Here is a 13,664-nt window from a genome sequence, read left to right as displayed (position 1 = left end):
GTTCAACAACATTTTGTTTTGTACAAAGTTTCTATAGAAAACAAATGGTGTCAGACCTACCCAATGTGTTAATACTTATCAAAGCAAGTACTTAGAATCTAAAGTTTTCTTAATCTTTAAAATTTTTCTCTGTAGAAACATTGCTAAATTATTTAAGTGATGTTGATAAAAAATACTGCATACTTTTCTATTTTTTTAATGATAAATATTAGATTAATACTGCAGTAATTTGTAGCATTGAAATAAAAATATAAAAAAGAAAAAAAACTTAAACAAACCGTAGTCTTGGTATATTGATATTACTTGGACATTCCCATTTTAAGCAACGCACCATAGAAGATGTTAACTGAAAAGTGATCATGCGTGCAGCAACACTTGGCTGTGAAGGCTGTGCAAAAGTATGTCTTAATAGTCGAGGGCCTTGTGTACCAACACACTGATGTACAAGCAAACCAAATAATTCTGCTAAAGCACGACCAAGATGAGAAGAAGACAACAGAAGCCATTTTAACAATGTCAGATTGGAGTTGTTAGTACTATCGCAAGATGTTTCACCTGAAAATTTAAGTAGCAGCAAATTATTTTTTATTATGGTTACATGGTTCATTAACATGTGTTAAATCAAAAAAAAAATTAAATATACAATTCAAAAAAAGTTTGTGAGTAATTTTTATTAGGAGTAGTGAAATTTCTGAATACCAAATAGTTTATTTGTAGGTAGACCATTTTAACAAAAATATATTTATTTTGATATTTAAAGGAGTATGCTCAAACTATTAGATGTGTAGAGTTTTGTTAGAGAACTCATCCTGTGAAAAATATGCATCCATAATTTTCCTTTATTAAATTAAGTAAACTTAATGGAAGTTAATTAGAGAAGAGAAACAAAAGAAAACAGTTTTAAATGCTTTAAAGTGGCAACAAAAACCAAAAACATACATCAGAAAATTTTATTCAGTAATTTTTAATGAGCATATTTTAAAAGTTTTTTCATCAATAAAAGTTTACTCATAAAATTTGTGCATCTTTCAATTTAGAGCAATGTATCATTTCTTTCAAAATATAAAAAACTATTTAGAACAAAGTAAGAATAGTTTCACTTTGCTGCCTTTTTTTAATTTTTTTTATTCACTTTAAAAATACATTAAATTTAAGTTATTACATAAAACTATGCATATATTTAAACTACCTGGGTCCACTTGATGCTTTTCTTTTAACTTATTTAAATCTTGATTAGCAATAGATATGTCTTCTTCAGAATTTGTATTAGGTGTACATAAAACTAAAAGCAAACTACTTTCCCAGACAAGTTTGGCATAAAGTTCAGTGAGCTTCTTAAGAACACACTGACCAAGATCTGAACCCCACTGTGAAATGGACATATTTCGAATATCAGCCTATAGAAATAGTTATGTATTTATCCACTTAAGAAAAGCTACAGCACAACTTAATGGAAAACTACTTCAGCATTAAAAAAAAAAAAGATTTCTAAAATATCTATTCCAGCAAATAAAATAAAAATATTATTTTAGCTCAATCTGCTGTGTTGTATTAAAGTTAAAATTTTTAAATTTTGTTTTAACTTTTAAAGTGGTGTTTAAATCTGTTATAAACATCTCTTATAAATAAAAAGATGTTGGTTGTAACTTATAAGTTAATACTTCAAATTTGCTTTATGGGAAAACCTCTATCATTTCTTAAATTACCTGAGCACCACGACAAATAAAAATGAAGACATTGACATAAGCATGAGTAGTTGACATTGCATGTACAATTGGAGTTTGCTTGTAATCATACAGGGCTTCAAGAGGAACTTCTGCAGAAGCTAGTTCATGCAAAAGAGAAGATCCCTGGTTTTCAGATCGAGTATAGATTAAGTTCAACTTATCAATTTGTAAATTAAGCTGTGTAAGACCTTCTTTAAAAACTCTTGAATCTTGAGCTAACAACTAAAGTATCAAAATTTCCATATAAAAACAAGGCGTACTAAACAGCAACGAGGAAAACATTTTTTAAAGAACAGTTTAAAAAATTGTATAATAAAATTTTTCTACCAACTCACATTGATAGACTTGCATACTTGAGCAACAGATTGACAGGCAGGCATAAGTGGGAACTCCAAAGGAAAATTTGGCATGTCAAGTAACTTAAACAATGGTTCAAGACCACCCAACCTTACAAATTCAACACAATGATCATCTGTTCCATTATTGCTTAAAATACTATCTAAAAACTTTGTCTAAAATCAAATTGTTAAAACACTGTTACAAAAAAAAAATGAAACTGTAAATAAATAAGTAGAAGAAAAATTATTTTCACTTACAACATTTAGCAAATAGTCAACAACAGGAACAAATTTTTTGTGAGTCCTAAATAATAATGATAAATAAAATATTTACAATAAAACCATTAAGGAAATAGGGAACTTAAAAAGTTTCATTGTATAAGTATATATGAAATTTTTTAAATAGACTTCAAGGGTATAATTAATCAAGTAAACTAACAACTTACTTGTAAAAGTTAACACAATTTATAATAATACTGTTCAATAGTTTGAAAATGAAAAAGATTTATTTTATTAGAAGCACATTTATGTTCACTTTATTAAAGCATGCATATGTTAATTAAAAACATATTTAATATGTTTATTAACATTTATAGAATTGAATAAAAAGCATACATTGAAGATTCAGAGTTTTCTTGATTTTCACTTTTTCTAACCAAAAGAGTACGATAATCATCTTCCATCTCATCATCAGAAATATTATCTTCTATATTATTGCGTGATAAAGTATCTCCGCTAGATAACTTTGCTGATTTTTTTGATAGAGGCTTTGACTTTTCTGTTGGATGGAAAGCAACAATATTACTATCATTTCCCATCAAATGCAATTGCTTTAAAAGCTAAAAAAACAACAACAACAACAAATAACAAAAATACAAATGCTTTAAGAATTAAAAAAGAAAAGAAAAAAAAACAAAAAAAAAACAATGAATCAAAGTTAAACTGTAATGATTGACAAGAATTTACAAAAACTTGACATTAATTAAAAAGTCTCATTTTGTTATTTCATACAAAAAAAGAAAAAAAGAAAAACCTTAATAATAGCTTTCATTGCATCAGTCTTTAATGTTGGCTGATGCCGCATTAATTCATCCATTGCTGATCCAAGATGCATTGCTGTATCACCTAAAAATATTTATATAACTATTAACAAATAAAATTGTATATCAAAATATTATTAAAAAGATCTAGATAAATATGTTTGTAATTATTAACAAGTTTATTGCGTATAATATTTAACACAAGCTATTTAAAATGAAAAACAACTTTTTTACCTGATCTTTAATCACAATAAAATATACCTTGGGGGTCAGCACTTCGTCGCCTTTTCATTGCTGGTAGATATTCTGGTATAACAAGAATCCGAAATAATCTTTCGAAAGGTGAACAAGAAACAAAAGCATTAAGACCACGAGTATTCAGACACAAAGCACTTAGAGTATTTGGCAGAGATGCAAGATTTTCACGAGTTGCAGGAACCTAAAATATAAATATTTATTAAAAAGCCTTTTATTTATCATTAATTACAATAATTCATTTTGTGGGCTTTAAAAAAGATTGCCATTTAGTTTACCATGCACAGTATACAAAATTTGAAATACAAAAAAGATACCTACATCTTTAAGAAGTAATGCTTTTAGAACAACCCATGTTAACCCAGTGTCTTGCAAACTTGATAAAAGAGATGGCTCATGAAATATGAAAACTGTAACAACATCAGTTGCTGCAAAAAAAAAACAAAAAATAAACACTTTATCAGGTAAAAACATCACAAATGCTGTGCAGACTATTTTATCCAATATTAATATTGTAAACATAAATTAAATTGCTAAATAAAGTTATAAAAAACAAAACCCAATAAACTTATAACTAATAATTTTAAGAAACCTTTATGATACCAACTTAAAACCAAAAAACTTCATCATTTTCAGAAAGAGAAAATAAAGCAATACCCAGTAAGAACAGCAAAGCTCCATAATACTCTGCATTGCTAATAATAATTTTTAGAGAATCTTGGAGATTCTCATCCATCAAAGTTCGTGTATATTCAGCAAAAGCAGGATCAGGAATGGCTTTTTTTAAGAAATTTAAAATAGATTTTAACAGAGCTGCTCTTTGAGGTAAACACTGTTGGGAAATAGCAGATTTAACAGCACTCTGAGTTGAAGATTCTGAATAAAAAAAAAAAAGAAAAATGAAATACATTAAAGAGCACTCTCTCATGAAAAATGAAAATGATTTTCTTCTAAAACATTAAGAGCTTTTTCTTTTATACCTATACAAAACAAAAACTTAAACTGCTTTGCCTAATATTTCCAATTTTCACTTTGAAGTTAAAACATTGAAAATGAATAAACGCCGAAAATATTGAGTGTAAACATTTGAATTACTTTCTTATCAACTGCTTGGCAGAAATTTTCATAAATAACATTAAAAAATTTTATAAAAATTATAGCTTGCATTAGTTGACCATGGGAGAAAAATAGTCTCATTCTCAATCATTCTTTAAGTTAAAAAAATAGTATAATCTAAGAGAAATCTTTGAAAACCTCAGAAAAAGTAATATCTGTTTTTTCTGTTAGCATTTTTATGTTGAACAACTATAAATTCTCCATCAAAACATAATTCCCTGCAGTTAATAAACAACACCATTTAAAAAATGGGACTTTATATCCTTCTTCAAATATAAATTATCAAGGATTTTACACAGACCTTTCATTTCTACATCTGATGAACCAGAGGTGGTTGCAATTGTATTTAATGAAGCTTGCATAAAATCAGCTGTAACATCAGATGTTGAATTTGGTAGTTCATTAGAAAGAGCAGGCCCATGATGTTTACTGCACAAAAACACCTCACGCTAAAAATATTACAAGGACCCAAATATAAATAACAACTTAATAAAAATTTAACATGAAGTAGATTTTGCCACTTAAATTAACTTAATTATAAGATTAACTTTGCTCTTAAAAGTAGAAAGTTCAAAAACACACCTGCAACCGCCCAACCAATGCCTCCAATCCATTATGAGTTTGAAAAGCAGCCATATCCAAATTTGTGATAAGATCAATAACTCTAACAGCTCTTGTGACAAACTGCTTAAAAAAGAAATAAAAAATCAAGACAAAACAAAAATGACTTTTTTTATATTTTATTTATGTAATTTTTAATTTAAAAAACAAAACGCTTTAAAAAAAAAAAATCAATTCACTGACCTAATATAATAACAAAAATAGCAATGTTTTAATTATTGCAATAACAGCAACAATAATTAAGTACTTTGTGTTTGACAAAGTATGCAGTATAATCATGACAGAGACCATAATACAAATATACATTTTGAATTGAAATATAAGTAGTTATTAAACTTTTTTTTAAAAAAAAACATATATATATATATTACATAAACTTAAAATCATGACACTTACAGTAATGTGTTCATTTTCTCCAGGCCAAACCACAACTTTTAGTAAAGATTCAATAAGACCAGATGCAACTAGAGCTTCACATCCTGATTCATAGCTTGCAAGGTGATATAAAAACGAAAACAACGCAGTTGCCAGTGATTGAGTAAAAGGTTCAAGATCTGGGTCTAACATTAAAAAGTAAGAAATTTCTAATATTTTACCAACACAGTAAATGTTAGTTATTTTATTATGCTGTTCAAAATAAGAAAACATACTTGTCATATGAAGAATGCACTGACGAACCAATGATGGCAGAAATCCATGATAGGATGTTGCTCCTGTGCATTCAATTATGGCCTGAAGCCTTGGATTTCTATCCAGGTGTATAATTGCTGTTAACGTTTTGAGACATGAAGCTTTTACATCCTTTAAAATAATAGCAACAAAAAACATAGCAACAACAAAACTGAACTGTTTTTTTAGTAAAATGCTAAAACATTTTATGCATATTTAGATGAAACTAAAATTGAAGTTTGCAAACAAACAAATTCTTAATTTACTTGAAGCGAACAAAATAAAGTTTGCACATAAAATTTACTTCCAGGTTTAACATTTTCCAAAACAATTATAAAACCAAATAGTTTTACTTATAAAAATATTAAAAAGATATTTGAATTATGAATTTTCATTGGAATTAAAACAAAAAAACAAAAAAAAACAAAAAAAAACAAAAAAAAACAAAAAAACAAATCTTCTTAAAGTATTAGACAGTAATATCTATAACTTATTAACTACTGGCAATAATTTATTTTTTGCATCTAAATTGTCTGAACAAAATATGAAAAGAAAGAGAAAAAAAAAACTTACTAAGTATTATTGTATTGTAATTCAATTTTATGTAATTCAATGTTTGACTTACTGATAATTTTTTATTTCCATCCAATAACTTTAACGTATTAACAATTTCCTCTATAAGTCCATCATAAACAATGAAATTTACATGTGATGTGGCATTTGAATAAACTAAAATATAATGCAAGTTTTAAAAATCAACAGATGTTTAGGATTTCCAACTCTTTCAACAAATGCAAAAACATTTGAAGATGGGTAACTCTTTTCCTCCAAAAAAGATTTTTGTATCTTAAAGTTGCATAATTCTTATTTTTAAATTATTCTCATAATTCTTCAATTTTTAGATAAATTTTATTGAAGGTGCATAAGCCAACAATGCCTATGTACATCTTTTTTCATACAATAAAAATAATTAAAGGAATTTTTGTGCAAAAAAATACTGTTTTAAAATAACAGCGCACAGAATTTGTGTCAGATTTGTGTCAGCCACACAGAAATCATATCAAAAATAACTGTAAAATTTAAAACAATTTTATTGCAAGATCAACAACTAACAAATACCTAGAATTGATATTGCTTGCAATCTTGCTTGAACAAATTGTAGTCGTTTTTCTTTTACAGCCATTGCATGAGCAAGCCTCAAACGATGATAGAAGACCATCTGTAAAAAAAAAAAAAAACTTCATGATAACTTTACAAAAAATTATCATTTCATAGACAAAGATCAACAACTAACAAGTACCTTTTACTACACTTTATATTAACTCAATTTAAAATTACTAAGAAATTTGTTTTAGCCTAACAATTCTATGGTCCATGATGGTTTTAACAGTTAAAAATATAAAGAATTGACTGTATTATTGCTCTTCCCTCCTATCAGGAAATAACCTTACAATTTCTTAACATTGAGTTTTATGAAAGTTTTATGTTTTTACTACATAATTATATTTACTGTAGTAGGTTACAGGAAATCTTACTAAAAATTGTACTACTGTAATTAAAACTGTAAACATCCCCTTCCTCTATCTCACCCACAGTTTTTTATTTTAATTTATGTTTACAATATTTATTTTTACAATATGAAGTGTCTGGTAAAAATGTTTTAATCAAAAAGATGATTTCTCTGATTTGTTTCATTGAGTTATAGTTAAGTTTTCATGTAATTAAGTTTGGTTTCATTCTGCTCTGACATTTTCCCATTCTGACTTAGCTGAGTTTACTTCTTTCCATTTTCATTCTGACTTCTTACAACACTAAGTCAACAAAATTCCATTCTGATTTGTTTCCATTCTAAAAAATTTTCTGTTCTGGCGTTAAAAATTTTCCCTTTCATTAGCTAATTTTAAACTTGTTGAATTTGTATATGGATATAACTTCTGCAAAATCATTAAATCAGCAAATAAGGTTAACTATACCTTATTTACTAATGATTTTGCATTACAAAATCTAATTATTCTTTCTTCTTTTACCAGGTTTTGTGTGTGTGTGTGTGTGTATATAAATGTATACACATACATACATATAAATATGCATAAACACACACTAACTTAGTAGATTATGCTAAAAACATTTATAGTTCAGTAAATAAAATTTAATAAACTGACTTGCATGCTTTCAGGCAACTTCTGTGTTTGTAAGATATTTTCCATGATTGTACCAACATTTGAAGACATATTATGAACATTCTTGAGATCAATACAGTGTCTCTAAAAATAAGAAGTTAAACTTTTAAGATGCATATTATCCCAGGTTAGAAATTGCTAACAATTGTAAGTTAGGCCAGGAACTAATAGTATTAAACAAAAAAAAAACAAAAAAAAAAAAACAGTTTTGCAACTCACTAAGTTAATAACATTATAAAAATAAAAATGTAATTAGATAGAGGATTTAAATAAAAATAATCTCTTCAAAAACTTCAACACTCTTTTGTATGAAGAAGTTTAGCTTCCGTTTGTACGTGCTCCAGGAGGCTGGGTGGACCTGGTGTTATTGTATCATGCCAAATTTGTGACAGACTGCTACACGGCCCATAACATCAATTTTGTCAAAAAAGTTAACCATCTGCCAGCCAAGCTGGAGTGTTACCAAATTGAAGACTTTAAAGGTATTTTGATAGGCAAAGTGTACAAGAGTAACTGGCAAGTTAAAGACATGAAACAACTACAAACCAGAATTCGCATTTTCAATTTCAGGTCAACTCATCTTTGAGTTGGCTTAATTCAAAATAACAGACAAGTGTAAAACAAATCTAATTGAAATAAATTAAAAACTAAAAACTCTATTTAAAAGTATTTTCATTTCATATCTAGCTTAAAAACTAAGGGAGTAATTGCTCTTGAAAGTCAGTCCAGATATTTAGTAACCACCTGTTATTGCTGTTTAAGTTGTTCCATTTGCATTCAGTTATTCTGAGATTTTGTTCAGCACATAATAATTTATAGAACCCACATTTATTTGTAATATTTTAGATTGCAGGCTAAAATACTCACTGCTATTTTACACTATTATTTCCTACTGTGTTTGTGCTGTGATTTTGATAAATGATTTTTATTAAGTTTATTAAATATATTTGACATTAACAAGTTGTTTTTTTTTAGCTACATAAATTATGACATTTTGAATAACTCTGATATAATTAGTTCTGTATTGATAATCTTTTAATTTATCAGCTATTCTGGAATCTTGTCAAAAAAATTATCAAGGGGAAGCTATTTCTTATTTATTCAATTATTTACAGTATTTTTTTTTCTTTTTCTTTTAAGCATTTGAAAACAACTTTGTTGTTATTATTATTTATATATTTATAAGTATTTATTCAATCCAATTTTAATGTTTGATAAAAACAATAAATTGAAGATATCAAGTTTAATTTATTGGTTTTTGTTATTTGCAATTATGTCAGTTTGAACTGTAAAATGTGATGTTTAAAAGAGTATTTTGCAAATATCCGAGTAAATGCTGCACAATGAAGTAGATTTTTAAAAAAATAATAATAAAAATATTTTTAATAGAATTATAAAACATATTTTACTTTACCTTTGCTGTTGAATTTTCTGTAGAAGAGTCTCCATAATATTCAAAGTACAGATGACCAGCCCCTGAAGGTATTTCCTAGCATTGACAAAACATGTTATATATTTGGATACTTAAATAAACTAATAAATCGACCCATCACAATCTATTTTACAATTATGTATAACTGTTTATATTTCAAAAACTGATACATTATCATAAATTATTATTGTAGAAATCACAAAAGTGGTTGATTGAAAAGTGATGGCATGTCCTCAAAAAATAATGCTCATTTTAAAAGCTTTTAAGTATGCCTTCTGGCCTTAATAGTTAACAACAAGGTATTGTAAAGTTTGTATACCATAACTATTAGAACCATAACAACTACACATTAAATACTCAGTAGTATTTAGAGCAGAAATTGAACACCCAACTAAAAAACACTTTTAGAATTCAAGATAAAGTAAAGAAACCTCTGAACAGCATTGACTCAGTGAGCATCCTGCTTCTTCCCCACCCCATGTCTAAAGAGAGAAATCAACTAAACATTAGACATGCCAACATACCATAAGTAATAACAAGATATAATATAACATGAATACAAAATAAGATGATTTAAGGATGATGACTAAATAAGAATAAAATATTAAGCTTTTTGCCCATTTAAATTATCAATCTGAACGAAACACTGATATTTTCTTCACCTGAGCTAAATTTGAGAGTTTGATTTGAAGAGCTTTTTTCTTCTCAGATGATAATCTGGACAAATAATTTGAACGCTTACTGAATACATAGATGAGATTCAGTACAGAAAGAATAAGATTGCCATCAACACAATCTAGCAGTGAAATCAAGTGCTAAAGATTGAAGAAAAGTTATTAACAACTTGTTTAGTGTATTGCCACTTCTAACATTAAATGATGTAGAAAAGACAAAAATCAATAAGTGTAAAGATTCTCACCTCCATTGAGTTATATAAATGCCTAGCATAAGAATGCTCAATAAGAAGGGCTGTGAACTTCAAAATTTGAAAAATCAAATCTTGCTGTTCTTTCTAAAGCATAACAAATTTGAAATATATATGATTTAACAATTTGAAAGAATGAAAAATATTTACTGGAATAATTTGCAAATTAATAACTAAAATTTGAATAAACAAGCAAATATTCAATATTCAAACACAATATAAAATTTGCTTTTTCCTGTACCATTTTTTTTATGCAAGTTGTGTAATGGTGTTCCAAATAATTATTTTTTCAATTTAAATTTTAACCTTGTTAGGTTTTCTTTTTATCATTAAAGCTTTTTGTGAATGAACAAATGAGGCTCAACACCTATTAATTGATTATATAGAACAAATCTATCGTGTTTTGTGTATTTAAATTTCTTATCTGCTTCTCCTCTATAATTAAAAATATTACAGACAGCCCAAGGAATTTGATGGTTGTACTTGATGCAAGTTTCATTGTCTTCAATAATACAGAATTTTTTAGAGATAAAATTTTTGTACAACTTTTTGTAGTGGGTTCTTGAACTTTTTTCTTGAGTATCAGAACAGCTTGGCACCTTTTGTAATTTAAAAGAATGAAGACCAAATTTATTTAAAACTTTTGCAACCAAAACTGAGAAAATCTTTTTTTTTTTGTGCATTCCTTAAATAAGAGGCCTGGGTTAATCTTGAAACCATTAAAAGGTTTCTAACCACTTTTTTTATCTTGAAAATCCTCCTACTCTTTTACCATCAAATTTTTGTTTGATTAATTTTGTTTAAGAGTAAAATTTGAATATCACCACTTTAGAGATGGTTTAGAGATGCATTCAGAACTCTTGCTATTGAGTTGTAGCTTCTAATTTTCCAAATATTTATGCAAATATTTTTCTCTTAAGTAAAAAACAAACTTTAATTTAATTGGAAAGCAATAACATTATTTTGAAATCATTACATGTTTTAACAAAACACCAAAACTACTAAAAATTCATTAATACAACCACTGAATGATAAGGTGTATCATTTATTTCACATTTATTTTGTTTACATGCTTTAGCACTAGATACTTACTTTGATAAATTAGTATTTGTGTATTCTTTATTTTTCCAGGTGTAATTTCATTCTTCTTAATTTAGGTCCAATAATTTTGTTGCATTGAAAAGAGCAGAGTATTTAATTATTAAAACTTAAGAAAATGAACTTGAAAAAAAAAAAAAAAACTTTCAGCAATTTTTCTCCCTCTTTTTCAGTGTATTTAAATTGTTCTACTGAAAAAGATTTACTAAAGATATTGAAAAAAAATTCCAAGAAACTTTTATTGTTCTCAATGTACCTCTTTCAGGCAAGACTAAAAACTGTGCATTTGAGAACATTGCTGCTGCATATGAAAGTGCTGCATATGCAACACTTTCATATGCAGCAGCAATGAAACATCACCCATAAACATCAATTCCAATGACATTTTTTAGATTTAGGGTTTGCTCAAACTAGTTAAAAACTTTCCTACAGCTGATGCCAAAACTGTAGAAAACAGAAAAACTAGAAAAGAAAATTTTTCAATGCAGAAGTTTTATTAAATTGACCTAGGAACAAAAAATAAGGGGTCCTAAATTTTAAAGTGAAAATCATCTTCATTAATCATGCTTAGTTCAAGCTGAAAGGAAGTGAAAATAATACATATTGTTACATTTAGGGGCGAGAAAATCTCTAAACTATTCATGAATACATTGAATTCATGAATGCTCATTTCATACACAAAAATATATGATCTGGTACGGTTTTATGGCAAAGAGGAAATGTCAATTTTCTTTTTAGACGATTGTGACAATCAAGTAAAAATAGTAATATCAAACAAGAAATGTTAAAGTGAATACAATGCATTATAATGTAACCATTACAGTTTTTATATGACATCACCTTCATGGAATAATGGTTATGATGACCAAGTCTGGTCTACATTACATATAATCCAAACAAACATAGCAATATCTAGCGGGAAATTCCTCAAACATTTAAACATTATTTTCATTTAATATTGAAATCTAATATAACATATCCTTATCTTCTTACTAAAAAGCTAAATCTTAAAGTCCTTTTTGGAAAATTCTATCCAAAAAACACAATTTTAAAATTATTCTGAGGTATGTTACTTTTGTTTATCTAGTCTCAAATCAAATTGTAAAACTCACAGTTATATTTGTCTGTATTTACATTTGGTTATATCTAAATTTGTCAATATTTATATTTAGCTATATTTACAGATCTCTCTTAGCTATCAAAATTTAATTAACTTAAATATATTAGTAAACCTCTAAGACATTTTTATTGTAAATTAAATGTTTTGCCATTTCGTTTTTTACATCAATTGTATGTGAATTTTGATTTTATAACTTTTTTTAAAATAATAATAAACAAAAAAAGTTAAATAGCATAATATATGCATCCTTCTAATATATATTTATATAAACATATAGCTGTATGTAATATATACATATATATTTATTAGTAACTGTTCTGCTAGTAAATCATTATATTGTTGTTTTGAATCATAATTAGAAAAAGATAAGTAGAACTTTCTATTGAAACTTTTTAATAATTACCAAAAAATGCTCATAACCTAGGATATTTGGCAATTCTTTAACTTTTGCATACAAAAATAATTGCTTATTAATTTGTTTTTATATCAATGACAATTAAATATAATTTAAAATTTAAAAAAATGACAAAGCATTTTTTTTAAAATATTGTTAAATTATAAAAAAGCAAATATTAACTTCATCAACATTTGGATTTACTAATTCAAAGCCTAATACAGTATCAAAAAAGTAATTTATAAGCAAAACTGAAAATATTTAGGTTTCATATTAAAAACTGAAATTTTTTTGATAACTGTAAATTATCAAATTTTTAAAAAAAAAGTTTTTTGCAGTTGGTTTTTTGATGAAGAGGAAATGTGTCAAGAAAATTTTTAATGTGCCTCATGCATTAAAAATACTTTTTCAAATGTATCTAAACCAACCTAGTATATACTAAGTTATGTAGAAACATAAAATATTTATTACAGCTGTTTTTTATTATATATTCAATATGCTAATTTATCATAATAAGAAGATTTAATACCCCTTTCACTTCACCAAATGTTTGGAGAAAAACATCATATTCATAGATCCATTGTTTATCTTTAATGGGTCTAGCGGCTGCAGCTAAGATTGCATCAAAACGATCTAACACATCAATCCAATGATACAGTTCACACTAAGAATTAATAAACAAATATTATCAATTCAGATTTTTAAAAACTGAAGCGTTTTATATTTTAGCAGGTGGATTATTTCTCAAT

General features: G+C 26.7%; 1 protein-coding gene across 6 annotated transcripts in view; it reads right to left on the bottom strand.

Moving 5' to 3' along the window:
• Positions 1 to 13,664, bottom strand: part of LOC145192219 (E3 ubiquitin-protein ligase HUWE1-like) — a 36,665-nt gene that overhangs the window by 21,956 nt on the left and 1,045 nt on the right. For 4 of the 6 annotated variants that reach the window (XM_090092358.1, XM_090092377.1, XM_090092391.1 and 1 more), the window contains exons 3-24: positions 13,445 to 13,579; positions 10,298 to 10,390; positions 10,041 to 10,193; positions 9,810 to 9,860; positions 9,361 to 9,435; positions 7,929 to 8,030; positions 6,886 to 6,985; positions 6,392 to 6,495; positions 5,748 to 5,898; positions 5,494 to 5,657; positions 5,059 to 5,163; positions 4,778 to 4,925; positions 4,018 to 4,236; positions 3,682 to 3,788; positions 3,367 to 3,544; positions 3,099 to 3,190; positions 2,681 to 2,904; positions 2,324 to 2,369; positions 2,063 to 2,239; positions 1,707 to 1,949; positions 1,190 to 1,397; positions 279 to 555 (exon numbers count right to left, since the gene is read on the bottom strand). In XM_090092358.1, coding sequence (XP_089948484.1) covers positions 279 to 555; positions 1,190 to 1,397; positions 1,707 to 1,949; positions 2,063 to 2,239; positions 2,324 to 2,369; positions 2,681 to 2,904; positions 3,099 to 3,190; positions 3,367 to 3,544; positions 3,682 to 3,788; positions 4,018 to 4,236; positions 4,778 to 4,925; positions 5,059 to 5,163; positions 5,494 to 5,657; positions 5,748 to 5,898; positions 6,392 to 6,495; positions 6,886 to 6,985; positions 7,929 to 8,030; positions 9,361 to 9,435; positions 9,810 to 9,860; positions 10,041 to 10,193; positions 10,298 to 10,390; positions 13,445 to 13,579 — 3,152 coding nt within the window. The remainder of the gene's footprint in view (positions 1 to 278; positions 556 to 1,189; positions 1,398 to 1,706; positions 1,950 to 2,062; positions 2,240 to 2,323; positions 2,370 to 2,680; positions 2,905 to 3,098; positions 3,191 to 3,366; positions 3,545 to 3,681; positions 3,789 to 4,017; positions 4,237 to 4,777; positions 4,926 to 5,058; positions 5,164 to 5,493; positions 5,658 to 5,747; positions 5,899 to 6,391; positions 6,496 to 6,885; positions 6,986 to 7,928; positions 8,031 to 9,360; positions 9,436 to 9,809; positions 9,861 to 10,040; positions 10,194 to 10,297; positions 10,391 to 13,444; positions 13,580 to 13,664) is intronic. The other 2 variants (XM_090092369.1, XM_090092385.1) reach the window with 1 other exon arrangement.

This window comes from Hydra viridissima, unplaced genomic scaffold, assembly GCF_058129835.1.
Source record: "Hydra viridissima isolate aposymbiotic clone 2 unplaced genomic scaffold, HvirCarnegie_v1 scaffold_1, whole genome shotgun sequence".
NCBI lineage: Eukaryota > Metazoa > Cnidaria > Hydrozoa > Anthoathecata > Hydridae > Hydra > Hydra viridissima.
The sequence above is the reverse complement of the archived record's forward strand: the minus strand, read 5'-3'. Positions and strand labels throughout refer to the sequence as shown.